The sequence below is a fragment of the Octopus bimaculoides genome, chromosome 25 (assembly GCF_046866305.1).
Source record: "Octopus bimaculoides isolate indiv1 chromosome 25, ASM4686630v1, whole genome shotgun sequence".
Taxonomy (NCBI): Eukaryota; Metazoa; Mollusca; class Cephalopoda; order Octopoda; family Octopodidae; genus Octopus; species Octopus bimaculoides.
Genome location: NC_142952.1, coordinates 2887234 through 2902344, shown reverse-complemented (window position 1 = coordinate 2902344; position 15111 = coordinate 2887234). Strand labels below are relative to the sequence as shown.

General features: G+C 35.4%; 1 protein-coding gene across 7 annotated transcripts in view; it reads right to left on the bottom strand.

Moving 5' to 3' along the window:
* Positions 1-10242, bottom strand: part of LOC106868761 (PHD finger protein 20-like protein 1) — a 43362-nt gene extending 33120 nt beyond the window's left edge. For 2 of the 7 annotated variants that reach the window (XM_089342325.1, XM_089342329.1), the window contains exons 1-2: positions 9825-10089; positions 514-845 (exon numbers count right to left, since the gene is read on the bottom strand). In XM_089342325.1, coding sequence (XP_089198451.1) covers positions 514-845; positions 9825-9842 — 350 coding nt within the window. In that variant the 5' untranslated portion in view covers positions 9843-10089. Of the gene's footprint in view, positions 1-513; positions 846-9824 lie in introns of all 7 variants that reach the window. The other 5 variants (XM_089342327.1, XM_089342331.1, XM_089342328.1 and 2 more) reach the window with 4 other exon arrangements.
* Positions 10243-15111: the final 4869 nt, after the last annotated feature.

The following is a 15111-nucleotide window of genomic DNA, read 5'->3' as shown; positions in this document are numbered from 1 at the left end:
CACAGCATGTGTACAATATAGTGTGTGTGTGTGTGTGTGTGTGTGTGTGTGTGTGTAGCAGAGTACCTCTTGTTGAATAATTATTACTTCTGAGGATTGTGAGTTAGGAAACGTATGCAGCCTAGATTTTTACCTGCTCCAATCCTTCAAATACATGTACACACACACACACACAGAGTAATCCTAGTAAAGACAACACAAAGTGATGCTCAGTGGGATGAGAAACTCCAACTGCTTTATCCAGGGTGAAATACATTCCTCAGACTAAATAACAGTAGCATTCTTCCCTTTCATGGGACTGTCACATTAAGTTGACAACATACTATAAAAATGTGTGTACAAATACTTATAGAAATATGTACGCATACACATGTGTATGTGTATATACATACATACACACACACACATTTAAACGTGCTTCTCTATGATTGTGAATGTGTGTGTGTGTGTGTGTGTGTGTGTGTGTGTGTGTGTGTGTGTGTGTGTACATTTGCAAATGTAGAAGATTCTTACCATTTATGGATAAAATCCATGGCTTCCAACCTTTCACCAATTCTCCAGACAATACCAGGACGACACGGCAGTCTTCGAGATCGACTGGTAGCCACAGAATAACCACTCTCAGAAGAACTAGTGCTTAGTTTCTTTTTCTTCACTGGCACATTCTTGTCCTTGGCACCGTCATTGGAAATGGTCTTGGAGAGGGATTGCCTGGTAATACGGCCTCCATTTTCTTCATCTTTGTCCTCGCCGGTGCCATTGGTAGGGGCAACAGCAGCAGCATTCCCATTTCTGCTTCCTTCTTCTTCACTTCCGCCTCCTCCTCCGTCGTCATCATCATCAGCCTGAAAGAAGGAATTCAGAGAGATATATTGGTAAAAGAGTGGATTCTTCATTTGTTAGAAAAATCTGAAGACTTACAGACATGCTGCAGAAACAATTGATGAAAACAGAACACACACACAGGTCTGCTAGAAGTAGCAACTAAATCTCCATCAAATCACACTCCACAATAAAAAAAAAGAATTGCGTAGCTCTTGCTTCAAAGAAATGAATAAAAAACACGGAGTGGTCACGGTTGGAACGGTTTCTTTCTTCTTTTTTTTACCGTACGAGGGCGAAACAACAACTACAGTTAATTTGTCATAGTAAAGACAAAAAAAAAGTTAATATCGATGAAAAGGGACATACGCCAAATTTAGAAGGGTATCCGAAGAAGTACATTATGTGGCCGCTAGAAATAGTAGTTAAATCTCTAGCATTTCATCCAGCCAGCTTTTTAAAACGTTCAAATAAAAGCACGCCTAAAAAGATGGGTATCACCACGACTTGTTTGTTGTTTTTGTTTTTTAATCGTTGTTTCACGTAACCAGGACTGACGTATAGCTAAACACCAGTAAAAACCAAAAACATGTTCCCTTACGGTTGCTCGACAACCTAAAAATAACAGTCAGATCTACCGCAAATCACATTCAACCGTTTTAATTAAACAAGGAGGGATATATTGAATAACGTTGCCATAGAGAATACAAAAAAAAAAAAACCCGATCGATCACGGACGGAATGACCACCATAGATGCGCTCGATTAGAGTGACCTGGTGCTTAAACAAGCGAGAAAGAGAGACAAGATAGAGTATGTGTATATATCGTTGCTATTATGTTAAACTGTCGTATGTTCAAATGAGTTTTTGTTGCTTGGTCAAACTATCGTATCTCCAGCTGCTTCAGATGCCAAGGTATCAAAAATTGTCAAAGTATAGTACAACGGTTTTGCTATGAAAAAGCAACGTTTTGGACTTAGATAGTTGCTATATTATGCAAAAGTGTCCTATCTATATTATATATATATATACATATATATATATATATATATATATATATATATATATATATATATATATATATATATCTCCCCATGTACAATTATCTATTCACACACGACAGATGCCCAAGCGCAAACCTGGATGTAGGTATAATATTACGACTGGACAGCACGAGGTGAAATCTGAAGGTGTACGAGCTTTATAATGTACTCTTTACAGAATATACCATAATAACTATATATAAATGTACTTTCCGTGATGGTAAGATTAACAAAAAAAGTACTACATCTGGTGAGAGAGAAATATTTGATAAACACAATATATGTTTTTATGCGCTACTAATAGTTTCATGTGATGAGAGCATACCAGACAGTATTTTTTAACATGTCCGGTGTCCTAGCACAATCATCATACATATATGATGGATTCTCCCGTCCAATATGACGTATGAGTGTTCAGCTTTTTTTGCCGAACGACCAGCACAAATGAATTGTTTATAGGGATCAAATGTATACGCCGCACATTAAACTCACTCGCCTACATCAAATCGACGTTGCTCGAACAGGTGTATGGTGTGCAACACGTCAGGTGTCGTCGAAGTGTTCGCAAAGTAACGCGAGACGAACTGTTTTGCTCAAGAACACAACGTACCACCCGGTCTAGGAATTGAAACCACGATCTAGCAATCGTAAGTGCAACACCCTAACCATTGCGTGTGTGTATATATGTATACACACACACACATATTCTCTGTTTTAATTCGGAGAATCTCAAACACAAGGTGCATTGGTGTTACAGTAATTAGTTCGTAGTTCCCGCTACGAAGGGGAGGCTATTCTCATCAAATTGTCCTGCAATGCTAAGCTATTTTATTTTACAATATTTTTTTTTTATTTATCTATTTATTTGTTTAGTTGATTAGCACAAGTCAACCCTATTTGAGAAGACACGACATCCCAATTGTGACAACCCCGTCTTCTGTTTTTGTCAATAATTTTCTACAAAATTTGCAAGAGGAAACCAGTCTATTACACTGATTCCAATGCTTCACTTGTACATTTATCTGAAGGGATGAAAAGCAAAGTCGATCACAGCGGAATTTGAACTCAGAACGTAAAAAGACGGATGAAATGCCGTAGGCATTTTGTCCGGTGTTCTAACCTTTGTTAAATGATAAACTAATGAACCAATATGACACAAATACTTTGCCTAAAAAAAAAAAGTATGAATGACTTCAATGCGATTTAGCTGCTATTTTTAGTTAATCGAACGACCACGTAGAAACTCTTTATTTTTCACATCAGTAATCGAAACTTTTACATCTACAGAATGTTGTGATTGAAAACGAGACGATCCAAGACCGCAACGTAGTTTATTTGACCTGCTAGAAACAGTAGGCTATACTCTACTGCCTTAGGAAAGAATAAAAGGATACCCCTAGACCAAGACAGGGTAGTCATGAGTGGCAGAACAGCTTTGATAATAAATCTGCTAGGGTAGAGCATGAATGACTTGGAAAGAAAAAAAAAACAATAGAAATTGGGGGATTAAAAACAGAAGGAAGCTTCAAATTTAAATAAATGAATAAACTGCAAGCTACGCTTATTAAGAATCGCTTTTTTTTCCGTTTGTAAATAGAAAGACACGTGTAGGCACGCGTGCATGTATAAGTGCGTGCGTGCGCGCGCATACACAGTTCATTGTTTACCTTTTCAGTACTTGCGTATCCTTGGTTAATTAGTGTTATACTTTCTATTAAGGCCACTATACGTGTGTATAATTTATAAATTATACACACGTAACCTTGATAGAAAGTATAAAACTAATTTATATACAACACCATAACAATTGTATAGACTTTCGAGAGAACGCGAAATATTTTTTTTTTTTTTTTTTTTGATATCGTAATTCTCGAAGCAGACAAAGTAATAAATAAATAAATATTGGGTTTAAAAACGATTTTGAATAGCGAAATTCGAACTAGATATTTACAGGTTATTAAGTTATAGCTATATGAATGCTTCGAAAATCACAATTCCCCAAAAGTATACACTCACACATACATACATAAACGACACAGTTTTTTTGATGCCCTTGAAAATATAGAATATCAATTACAACTTCAATTTCATCTTCCATACAAACATATACCCCAGAAAAAATATGCGCATATATGTTTATATATATATATATATATACACACACATACACATACGTATTATAGTAACAGGCACCAATAGGTATGTATCAAGTGAATGTATCACTCTATATTCGAATAAATGAATGTGTGAATAAAATACAGACAGTGTATACATGCGACGTTCAGTTAACAAAATCTAACGGTGGCGGTGGTTTTAATGTCAGTAATGGCGGGAACGTGTGTATATATACATCAATCACTTGCTTACGAAACAAACAACCCCCTCTCTCTCTTTCAGATACATACGTATTCTTTCTGGCACATAATACACGCTCATAGATACACCTACATATACACAAACAGACGTAGAGCCGCGCACGCTGCTGCGTCTCTTAGAAATTCAATTCCACTTATAATAAATACGTATTAAAAGACAAGTAGTAGGTGACACTAACGAGGAAGCTTCTATGGTGGTTGCTGGATCTGCTAGATATAGCAGCCAAATCTCACACAAACTAGATTTTAAATAACGGAAAGATAAGATGATGAAATCCTAGGTAACAGCTCAAAGACGGGAACGGTCAAGGCTGGACTACCTTCGATCTTAAGTCAACTCGATCCGAAATGACCTGGGGTTAAAAAAAACAACAACACTTCCTTTTTTTTCATTCGCAATGTCGTCATCGCTGTTTTCCAGTTAATTATTGAACTAACTTTTGGTTTTTGTTAGGTTCTCTGTGATTAGACTAGTGCTAGCGACATGCATTGTTTGTTCATTGCTGGAAACATTGAATATGAGCCAATCCAGAGTCTTCGGTGATGCGATATATCCTCATGAATGGTTTCTCATATTTATTGGTTGGTAAAGGCCATGCAGTTTATGTCTACAGAGGCTAATAAAAGACTAATTTTACACCGTCCACCCTCACATTTACACACTAAGCATTTTATTTCACCCGTCAGGGACAGCTTTTAAGACAGACTCCCTCATACTGAAAAGATCTGAGGTCAAAATAAACCATTACTTTTCGCTAGTTCTGTATACGTTTTTTTCTATCATTCCACCCCACTTTATATGCCTTTGTATTGTCCGTCGGGTGGCAAATAAAAAGAAAAAAGGGTATTTTCTTCAGTTGTTGTCTTTCTTTGTTTCCGTTATTTTACTTCTTTTTTTTTTAAACACACTTTTAAATAATCTCACAGTATATTGTATCGTCCTGTACCATCCTCGATCTGCTTGTGAACTTAGTGGTTAATAAAGAAATCATTATTATTACACTTTATAGCGATGAAGGAAGGCCCAAGTTTTCCAAAGTCAATCGACCGGGTGGGGGCAAAAGGTTAATTCAACCTCGGCGCGGGATTTGAACTTTAACGAAACACAAAAAAAAAAAAAACATGCGTCAACTAAATACCGCAAAGAATTTAGTTCCGTCTGCCTCAGCCATTCACAATAGTAGTGGTGGTGGTGGTGCTGGCAGTAAGGACACGGAATATAGGCCAATAATCACGAAACAATACGAAGGGTGGAGTTGTAGAATAATAACTGTCCTTCGAAATTCCAGACCACATGGGAAAGGAAAAGGGTACGAAAGTAAGACGTGGGCAAAATAGATATTTATTAAAAAAAAGATTAAAATTTTTTTTTTTCCCAGAATCGAAAATTCCGTTACATGAATGAACAAAAATTTCCTTTCCTTTACAATAAAGGTAATGCGACTTGGAAGGATATCCACTCCAAAAACTTAGCCGCACTTCCCAAAGAAATATGGTTTTATATATATATATATATATATATATATATTATTACAAATTAAAAGGGTAAAGGATTATCAATTTATTAATTAATAAATCAATTAATAATTTTTACCAAGCCCATCGGTATGAAAGCACCATTATTGGTGGATAACTTATTCAAAAGTTCATATATTTATACATATAATTAAGGGATCAGCAAAATATTTGCTTCACCATATACCGAAGTTCAGAAAATAGCAGCTAAAAAAGCTGAGAATCTCAGATAGCATCACAGAATCTCACAGATAGTATATATATATATATATATATATATATATATATATATATATATATATATTCACTGCACAAGAAACAATAAGCTAAATGTCCTTCAAATCAACCCCTACAATCTCAAGAGGTGGAGAGAGTGCCGTGGACAGTGAAGTCTATAATATACATCTACACACACACACACACACAGAGGGTCATGGTAGTGGGGCCAGAAAGACGGGAATGCCTGTGGCCAGAACACTTCTGGTTACCGTTCTCTACGTAACACCATCCAACGATAGGATAAATAAATCCACGTTTTCAATGTTATGAGGTTGAAAAGGAAGTCAAAAAAAATAAACCTTGTAATTCAGCACAATACCATTATTAATAATTGTTTCTGATTTAGGGAGAAGGCCAAAAGTTTAGAGGAGAGAAGAAGGGTTCTAGGGTTAATGGATATCATCTACCACCCCCACCACTTGGTATTTTATTTCATCAACTCTGGAGAGATGAAATCAAAGTTGACCTAGATGATGATGATAATTACGATGAGGGCCGGCAATTTTGAGAAGTGGTTTATTGGGTACCATTTACCCATGTACTCTACTGATCCCAGAGGGAAGAAAGACAAAGTCGAACTCCATGATAATAACGGTTTCTAATCTAAGAAGGAGAGCAATTTTGAAAGGAAGTGTTCGGTCCGTTTCACTAACTCCAGGAGGAATGAAAGATTATGATGACCTCAGTGGTGATTAGATAATCCTTTCTCCTGTAAACACAAGGCTGGCAGTTTTTAAGTGAAAGGGAGTTAGCGATTTACATCGACCCCTCAGTGTTCGACTGGTATTTATTTCATCACCCCGAAAGCGATGAAATGCAAAGCCGACCTCGACGGAATTTCAACTAAAATCGTAAAACCGGAAGAAATGCCACGAAGCATTTTATCCGGCGTGCTAACGATTCTGTAATAGTTAACTGTCTTAATTTGTCTCAAAATCTCACAGGGATACAATAAACGTTAAAGAATATGGGGTTTACGATACCTGTGAGGCTGGACAAAGACGAGGGGAAAGGTAACAATAATAATAGTAACAGTTTCAAACTTCAACACATGGCCTACCATTTTAGAGGAAGCGGCCAGTCAATTATGGCGAAGGTAAAGAATACGCACACCACCCATTTTCGGGGTTAGAGTTACGTCTGGAACGGGTGGTGTGCATACTCTTTATCTCCACCATCAATTATATCGACCTTAGTACTTGACTGAAACTTTATTTTATCAACCACGAAAGGCAAAACTCTAACATCTGTGGTATTCGAACTCAACGTAAATAAACCAGGAGAAAAGACAATAAGCATTTTGTCCGACGCGCTGAATATTCTGCCACCTCGCCCCCTCCCTAATAATAGTAATAATCCTTTCTACTATCAGCACAAACCCGAAATTTTGTGGAGGGGGGGGGTGTAGTGGATGACATCGAAGATCTCAGTGCTTAAATGGTACTTAATTTTTCGACCCCGAAAGGATGAAAGGCCAGGTCGACCTCGGCGGCATTTGAACTCAGAACGTAAGGAGCCGAAAGAAATGCCTACACAACAATAATATTACTAAAGAAGAATCGTTTCTATCATAAACACAAGGCACCAAAATTAGGCGGAAATGGAGTGGTTTTGATAAGGTCTACTTCAGTACTTTACGGGTACTTTCTTAATGTGTGTCAAGAGTGATTTAATTGGAAGCAATTACCATCGATATAAATGAGGGGGAGAGGACAAACGAACATCATCACCACTACTAGAATCAGCATTCCATCTCCATCACAATTGTTGCATCATCATCATCATCAGATACAAGATGGGAAAATTCATTGACATTTCGTTCACCAGCAAAATATTCTGACTCTAATCAACGACAGACATACATACAATATATGTAGCCACACTATATATCCACACATATATATATTTCTATATATATATATATATATATATCCACACATACTTTTGGCTATTATGTTTAATCATTGGCTAAGAATGGACAAATATAAACAGACTAAGTGGATGGAATTTGTAGAAACATGTCAGCAGAGACGACAAATGTAATACACATACAATAACAATAAGCTCATTATAATACACACACACACACACACACAACCTATACAATAAGCTCATTATTTCATATTATACAAATATATACATATATATATACACACACACAAAAAGCGAATTTTCTGTTATATACACGCACTTCACAAAATTAATCCAAAATACACACACTATACAATAAGCTAATTTATATATACACACACACACAGATTACTCCCTTCTTTCATTTTACAGATTCAAAACACGTTGGATTTTTTCTGAAGCATCATATTCACACACCATAACGTCTAGAAGGATTTTAAAATATATATATTTCTTTCTCAACCAAAGAGAAAATGACATTAGTAAAAATATACAGTAGGCAACAACAATGTGTGTGTGTATATATATATATATATTTACATATACATACACGCACCATACATACATGCTTACAAACAAGTACTCGTGGGTCCTATCCAATTTGGGACGGTATAATTACGACGGATATTAAACAAATGTTGAGAAATTAACGTAAAACAGGTAAACAAGACTTCGTAAACAGCATGTATTTAGAAAATAAAACAACATTGTACAATATTTATGTACCAGGATCATTAGCACAATAAACAATACTGATAAAACGATGGCAAAATCTGTGGTCGTCAGATCTGCTAGAAATAGTAGCTAAATCATTAGAATGACACCCTAATGTCTTTAGGTAAGGAATAGTTGTGTATATAGTATATCGTTATCCTGTGTACCCCTAATCCTGTGTAGGCAGTCACGGTTGGGCTTGGATTATATTTATATATCACCGTAGGTCAGGCCTGTTAATTGGCAAAGTTAACCTAGGGTTAAGTGTAGATATAGGCATTTATAAAACCTTATTGACAATAATTAGCAATTTAATGCCTGGCTACAAACCAGTCTACCCCCTTTCAAACGGTACAAGAAATGCTAAGGGCTATATTTAATAGATTAAAAATTACTTTCCGTATATATACACACACATATACACACGCTCAGCAATTTGTGGCGGCAGTTTATTAAAGGTAAGAAGTTAAGACGACCCAGAGCGAAATTCGAACACAGAACAGCGAAATGGTTAAGGTATCAGTCTAAACTGATGTTGTATTAAGGTAATCGGAAAAAAAAAAATTAACGATGCTAAATATCTTAATTGAAAAAAAAAAATTGAATCAAATGTAAATAAAATAATTAGACAATTAAAAAAAAAACAACGAAAACCCAGCTCTGAGGATGAAAGACGTATATATATATATATATGTATACAAATATATATGAAGACGAGTGTGTATATATAAATATATATATACACAATTATATGAAAAACACATATATACACACACTAAATTATATGAAAACATACACAATTATTAAAACATATACATATATATATACATTTATATGAAAACACATGCACATATATTTAATTATGATCGTATGTATACATGTGTGGGTGTAGAAAATACATATGTATATAACATATACGCATTATATATATGCGTATGTGCACTTCATACATATATATGTATATATATGTGTCTATATGTATAATCTGAGATTTGCCATGAAGACAGACACAGGGAGAGAAAGAGACATAGAAACTCAGGCATCCACAGAGAATGGAGACGTTGTAATGTCTGTCTTCAGAACGGGCACTGAGGCTTATGGAAGGTTTTTTCTAATAACCATCAGGCATGTGGCACATGCAAGGTGGGAAACAGAAGTAACTTACCGCTTTGTTAGAAGCCATCTTGGAAAATATTTGTTGATACGAACCGCTCCCCCTTTTTATAAGTCAGGGCAAGATCTTTGTTTTTTTTATGTATTTTTTTGGTGATATTTTTTTTTTTTTTTTTAGTTGGCCATCAGCCGAACAAAGCAGCAGCAGCAGCGAATTTTAAAGCGAGGAAACGAATAACGCGCGGCGCGGGGCACCATCCAATACTGACTTCGACATCAATTACTCCGACGTCACCACCACCACCGTCATCATCATCATCTACGCTACAGTAGAATTTAAAGAGGAATGAGACAGAGGGAGGAAGGAAGGAAAAAGAGAGAGAGAGAGGGAGGGAGGGAGAATGGAAGAGAGAGATGGAATGAGAGACATAGAGAAAGACAATGAGAGAGAAAACGAGAGATTATTATGTAATTAGTTCAAACAGTGCGTGCATTTCTCCCTCTTTTACTCCTCTACGACTTTTCACACACACACACACATATATATATATATGTCTACACACATATATATATATATATATACATATATATATACACGTATGTGTGTGTGAATATCTAAACTCCCTTATTTAATTATCTCAAGTTCGCCATCAGAAACAAACCAAGGAGTTCTTTTTCTTTTCTTTTTTTTTTTTTTTTGTCACTTGACCTGCAAGACACAATAGCTAAATCTCTTCTTGAATCACTTCCTCCTGTCTGAAAGCAGGACACATTGGATAAATAATGTAACCCTAAAGTTTTTTGGGTTTTGATCGCTATTTTGGTCATAATAATTTTCCTCTTCAGGACCGATCTGTCACTAAAAGAACAACTTTTCTCAATTTCGTTTCTATGTGGTCGCTCGCTCTGCTAAAAATAGCAGCTAAGTTTATCTCAAATCGATTGCTTTTCGAGAAAAGGACAAAAAAAAAATGGATATTCTTTCGGTTTGTGATCAAAATGTCAAAAACGAAATATTGACGTTATTTGACAATGTCCTAACAGACATGTCAAAAAGGCAACCCACGCCAATTTCTTTTATTTTTCCCTCTCAAAACTTTCTTTGGATTCGTTTTCAATTTAAATTTTACCAAATAGATGAATAAATAAATATTTTTTGATTTTAACTTTTTCAATATTTTGTTTGTTTCAATCGGGATAGAATTGGGGTAGATTCTGAAAAAAAAATTTTTTTTTCATTTTTTTCATTTTTGTTCAAACTAATCAGTTTTTATTGAAAATAATTCTTCCACTTTCACTTTGTGATCATAAAACGAAAGAAGGCAAAAACAAAAATAAAAGAAAATACTAAGACAGGCTTGGGTGTGTGGTTAAAAAGCCTGCTTTGCGAACACGTGGTTTGGAGATCAGTCCCACTGTGTGGTACCTTGGGCAAGTTTCATCTATAACCCCAAGCCAACGAATGTCTTTGGAATGAATCAGGGAGACAGAAATTGTGTGGAAGCTTATTGTGTATATTGTGTGTGTGTATTGCTTAGGCATTGCGAGACTAATAACGTGGTGTACTACTACTCAATACACATATGCTCCAGAACTAAGTGCTAGACAAGCATAGAGCTGAAACAGCTGTAAGCCAATGAAGTTCAAAAGATAATTGTTTATTTCTTAGTCACCTCATTCTCTTTCAAGCCACTTAGTTACAGGGATGTAAATACACCAACATCAGTAGTCAAGCGATGGAGGGGGGACAAACACAGACATACACACACACACAAATGTATACGTATATATATCTATATAATATAATATTATATTATATATATATATATATATATATATATATATATATATATATATATATAATATATTATATTATATATATATATATATATATATATATATATATATATATATATATATATATATAATATAATATTATATTATATATATATATATATATATATATATATATATATATATATATATATATATATATATATAATGGGCTCCTTCCAGTCTTCTGTCTACCAAATCCACTCACAAGGCTTTGGTCAGCCCAAGGCTACAGCAGAAGACACCTGCCCAAAGTGCCACTCAGTGGGACTGAACCCAGAACCATGTGGTTGGGAAGCAAAGTTCTGCTTATTTCGCTTAATGGTTAATCCAGCACTTGGCGGCAATCAGAAAGAAGTAGGGCCATTTTATTTAGCTCCAAGTCAGGACATCGTTTAGCAAACCTTTAACCATAGGCATTCTAGTTATGACTATTATCTTTTATTCAGACTTTATATATCCAAGATTGCATTTTTAAATGCATCTTTAGGGGATTTTTTTCTTACTTGTTTCAGTCATTGAGTTGTGGCCATGCTGTGGCACAGCATTGAAAGGTTTTGGTACTTACGCTCTCTGACTGGAACATGTGGAAGTGGGAGTCCCAGGAGGACATGGGACAAAGGAGTGAAGGATGACCCCAAGACACTGAACCTTTTGGGCAAGGTGACGAAGGTCCGAGAGACCCGGTGCTTTGCTGTACTCAAGAAGAGCCATACTCCACAGCAGAGGTGATAAGACTGGTCCCACTGGTTGTGAACAGCACTCGTGGCAGCGTCACGTGGAAGTGCTCGTGTGGCACCACATAAAAAAGCTTGTGCAGTACCATGCAAAAGCACCCAGCAAACTCTGTAGAGTGGATGGTGATAGGAAGGGCCTTCCAGCCATAGACACCAGGCCAAATCAGACTGGAACCTGGTGCAGCTCTCCAGCTTACCAGCCCTGGTCAAACTGTCCAGCCCATGCCAGCATGGACAACAGATGCTAGATGATGATGATGGTGAATATTTATGTGTGTGTTTGTGTGTACGTGTGTGTCTATGTCTGTCTTTGTCTACCAAAATTAAATTTTTTTTTTTTACCTTTTTGCCTTCCAATTCTTTCCAATGGGGTAGTGATAGCTATTTCAAAACTCAATTAACATTTCATCTTCTCTTTAACGAAGGGTTCTTAAGAAAATGGTTAGCATTCTGTTCTTGGTTAAGATAGACACACACACACACATATATATATATAATTTAACCCATTACATGTTATACAGAGGACATATTTCTCTGGCGTCCATGCTTCATCTCAATATTTTTCAACCACCACAGTAACTTGGGATCTACGAAAGCAAAGCTTTGTATTATTCAGATCGTGTAAAACAAGGGCTAACTTAAAGTCTGAAAACAAGAATGGACATTTAGGACAAACTCATCAAAATGCTTTGACAGGCAAAGGGTTAAACGACTTTGTACAAAAGAGTGATCTTGATGGAACAAATGTACAAGGGCGATAATGCGTTTTCTACACCGGAAGAGTTCTAATCAGGATAAGAGAACTCTGAACAAATCTGAAATGAGAGAGAAAGAGAAAGCGTAACGAAAGAAGGGAAAAAGCAAAGTGACCCGAACAGAGAAGAAGAGGAATTTTCCCCCTCCCGTTTCTCTGTTTCCTCCCAGCCCAGCTCTGGAGGAAAGATACCGCGGCGGAATGTTGGACTACTTGACCGAAAGAGAAGATTTGAGGATGGAAGGATTTATTAGAGATTGAATGACACACAGAGAAGAAAAGAAGAAAGAGAAAAAAGAAGCAGATGATCAATCAAAACAAACGAAGGAAGAAAGACATTTTTAATCTCTAATAATAATAATAATAATAATGATGGTGATGAAAGGAAGGACAGTGATAAAGAAGATGGCCTTTACGATGTGATATGGACAGATTTGTCTTCTCTTTACCATCGATGGTTTTAGGCTTGACCTTACTTTATGGCTACACGTGATTGAGGAAGCAAGCACTTTCAAGGGTTTGTTTGTGGCGTGTGTAAATATAAACAAATCCTCTTGAAGGTTGCTTGCGGGCAGAGGGAGAATTTTAACGAAGATGCTGACATGATTAAAGGTGCTCGCTCCTCAACTCATATCAGCCGCATTTCCACAACAGTTTTGTTTGCATTAAATAACCCCCAACACACGACGAATTAATTAACGATTAAACAGGCTCAGGACCTATTTTCGAACTCTTGAAATATTTATGAAGCTGTTGCTACCGGACTGGGTTTTATTTTTATCTCTTTTTTGGGGGTAAGATTACTTACCCCCGGATGAAGTTCATTTTATTTATTATTTCATTTGTCGTGATTTTTGTCAAAGTCATGAAGCTTACATAAAGCTTATATCCTACATGACATATCTTTTACCAGCTGTATGACATTAATAACATAAGCGAATACCATATATATATATATATATATATATATATATATATATATATATATATATAATACTCATATACATATATATTATATATAATATATACTGCTTCATGTGTATAATATTGACAACATTTTTTTTTTTTTAAACCCTTTAAGGACCCGTAACAAAACGAAACATTCCTCTTAACAAGCAAAGTTTTCCGTTTAGTGCTGGTTCATTAAATGAAAAGAAAAGGAAATTTTTACCAAAAACAGAAACAAAGAAGCAGTGAAGCAGCAAAAAGCAACAAAAACAAACAAAAAACGAAACGATTTCGTGTCATCACTTCCAAGATATTTTTTATTTTATTTTTCGAGAGCTGAAAAAAATCTATCAATATTTTCTATGTTAGCCAATTCACCAACATCTTTGGCAGCAAAATTTACATTTATGTTACTGCAGTGTAATGTAAAAGAAAAAAAAAAAAGAATGTTTTGACTGCGTCTAATAATTTTATGAAATGAAGGTTATGATTAATAACAACAGTTATAATTAATGTTGTTAATGATAATTAATATACTGACACATTAACTACAATATCGAAGGTGAATTAATTGCAGTTGTTTAAAAAGAAAACAGCAAAACGAAAGATAAACACATCAAAACAATATTTATAAACTTGAAAAAGAGAAAGTAATATAGCAATTTTTTTTAAGAACAAGGACTTTATTAAAGTCAATGGTTACATCTGCATTGAAGGAAAACAGAAAGGCATCCTGACACGATAAAACTTTTCCAAATATTTAATATTCAGTTTGTTGAAAAGAAAAAACAAATGAGTGCATACGAACGTATAATATAAACAAAAGAGAAGTGAAAGGTTAAGAGAAAAAACCAACTTGAAGAGACCGATCATCGTTGTGGGACATTCCCAGTGTGTGTGTGTAAGTGTATAAATATATATATGTATATATATAGATATATAAATATATATGATATTGAGTAGACGAACGCACAAAACGAGAAAATCGGAGAAGCAACGGAGTGTATAATGTTCAAACGAATATATTTATTTACATTTGTGTAGATAGTTCTCTCTCTCTCTCTCTC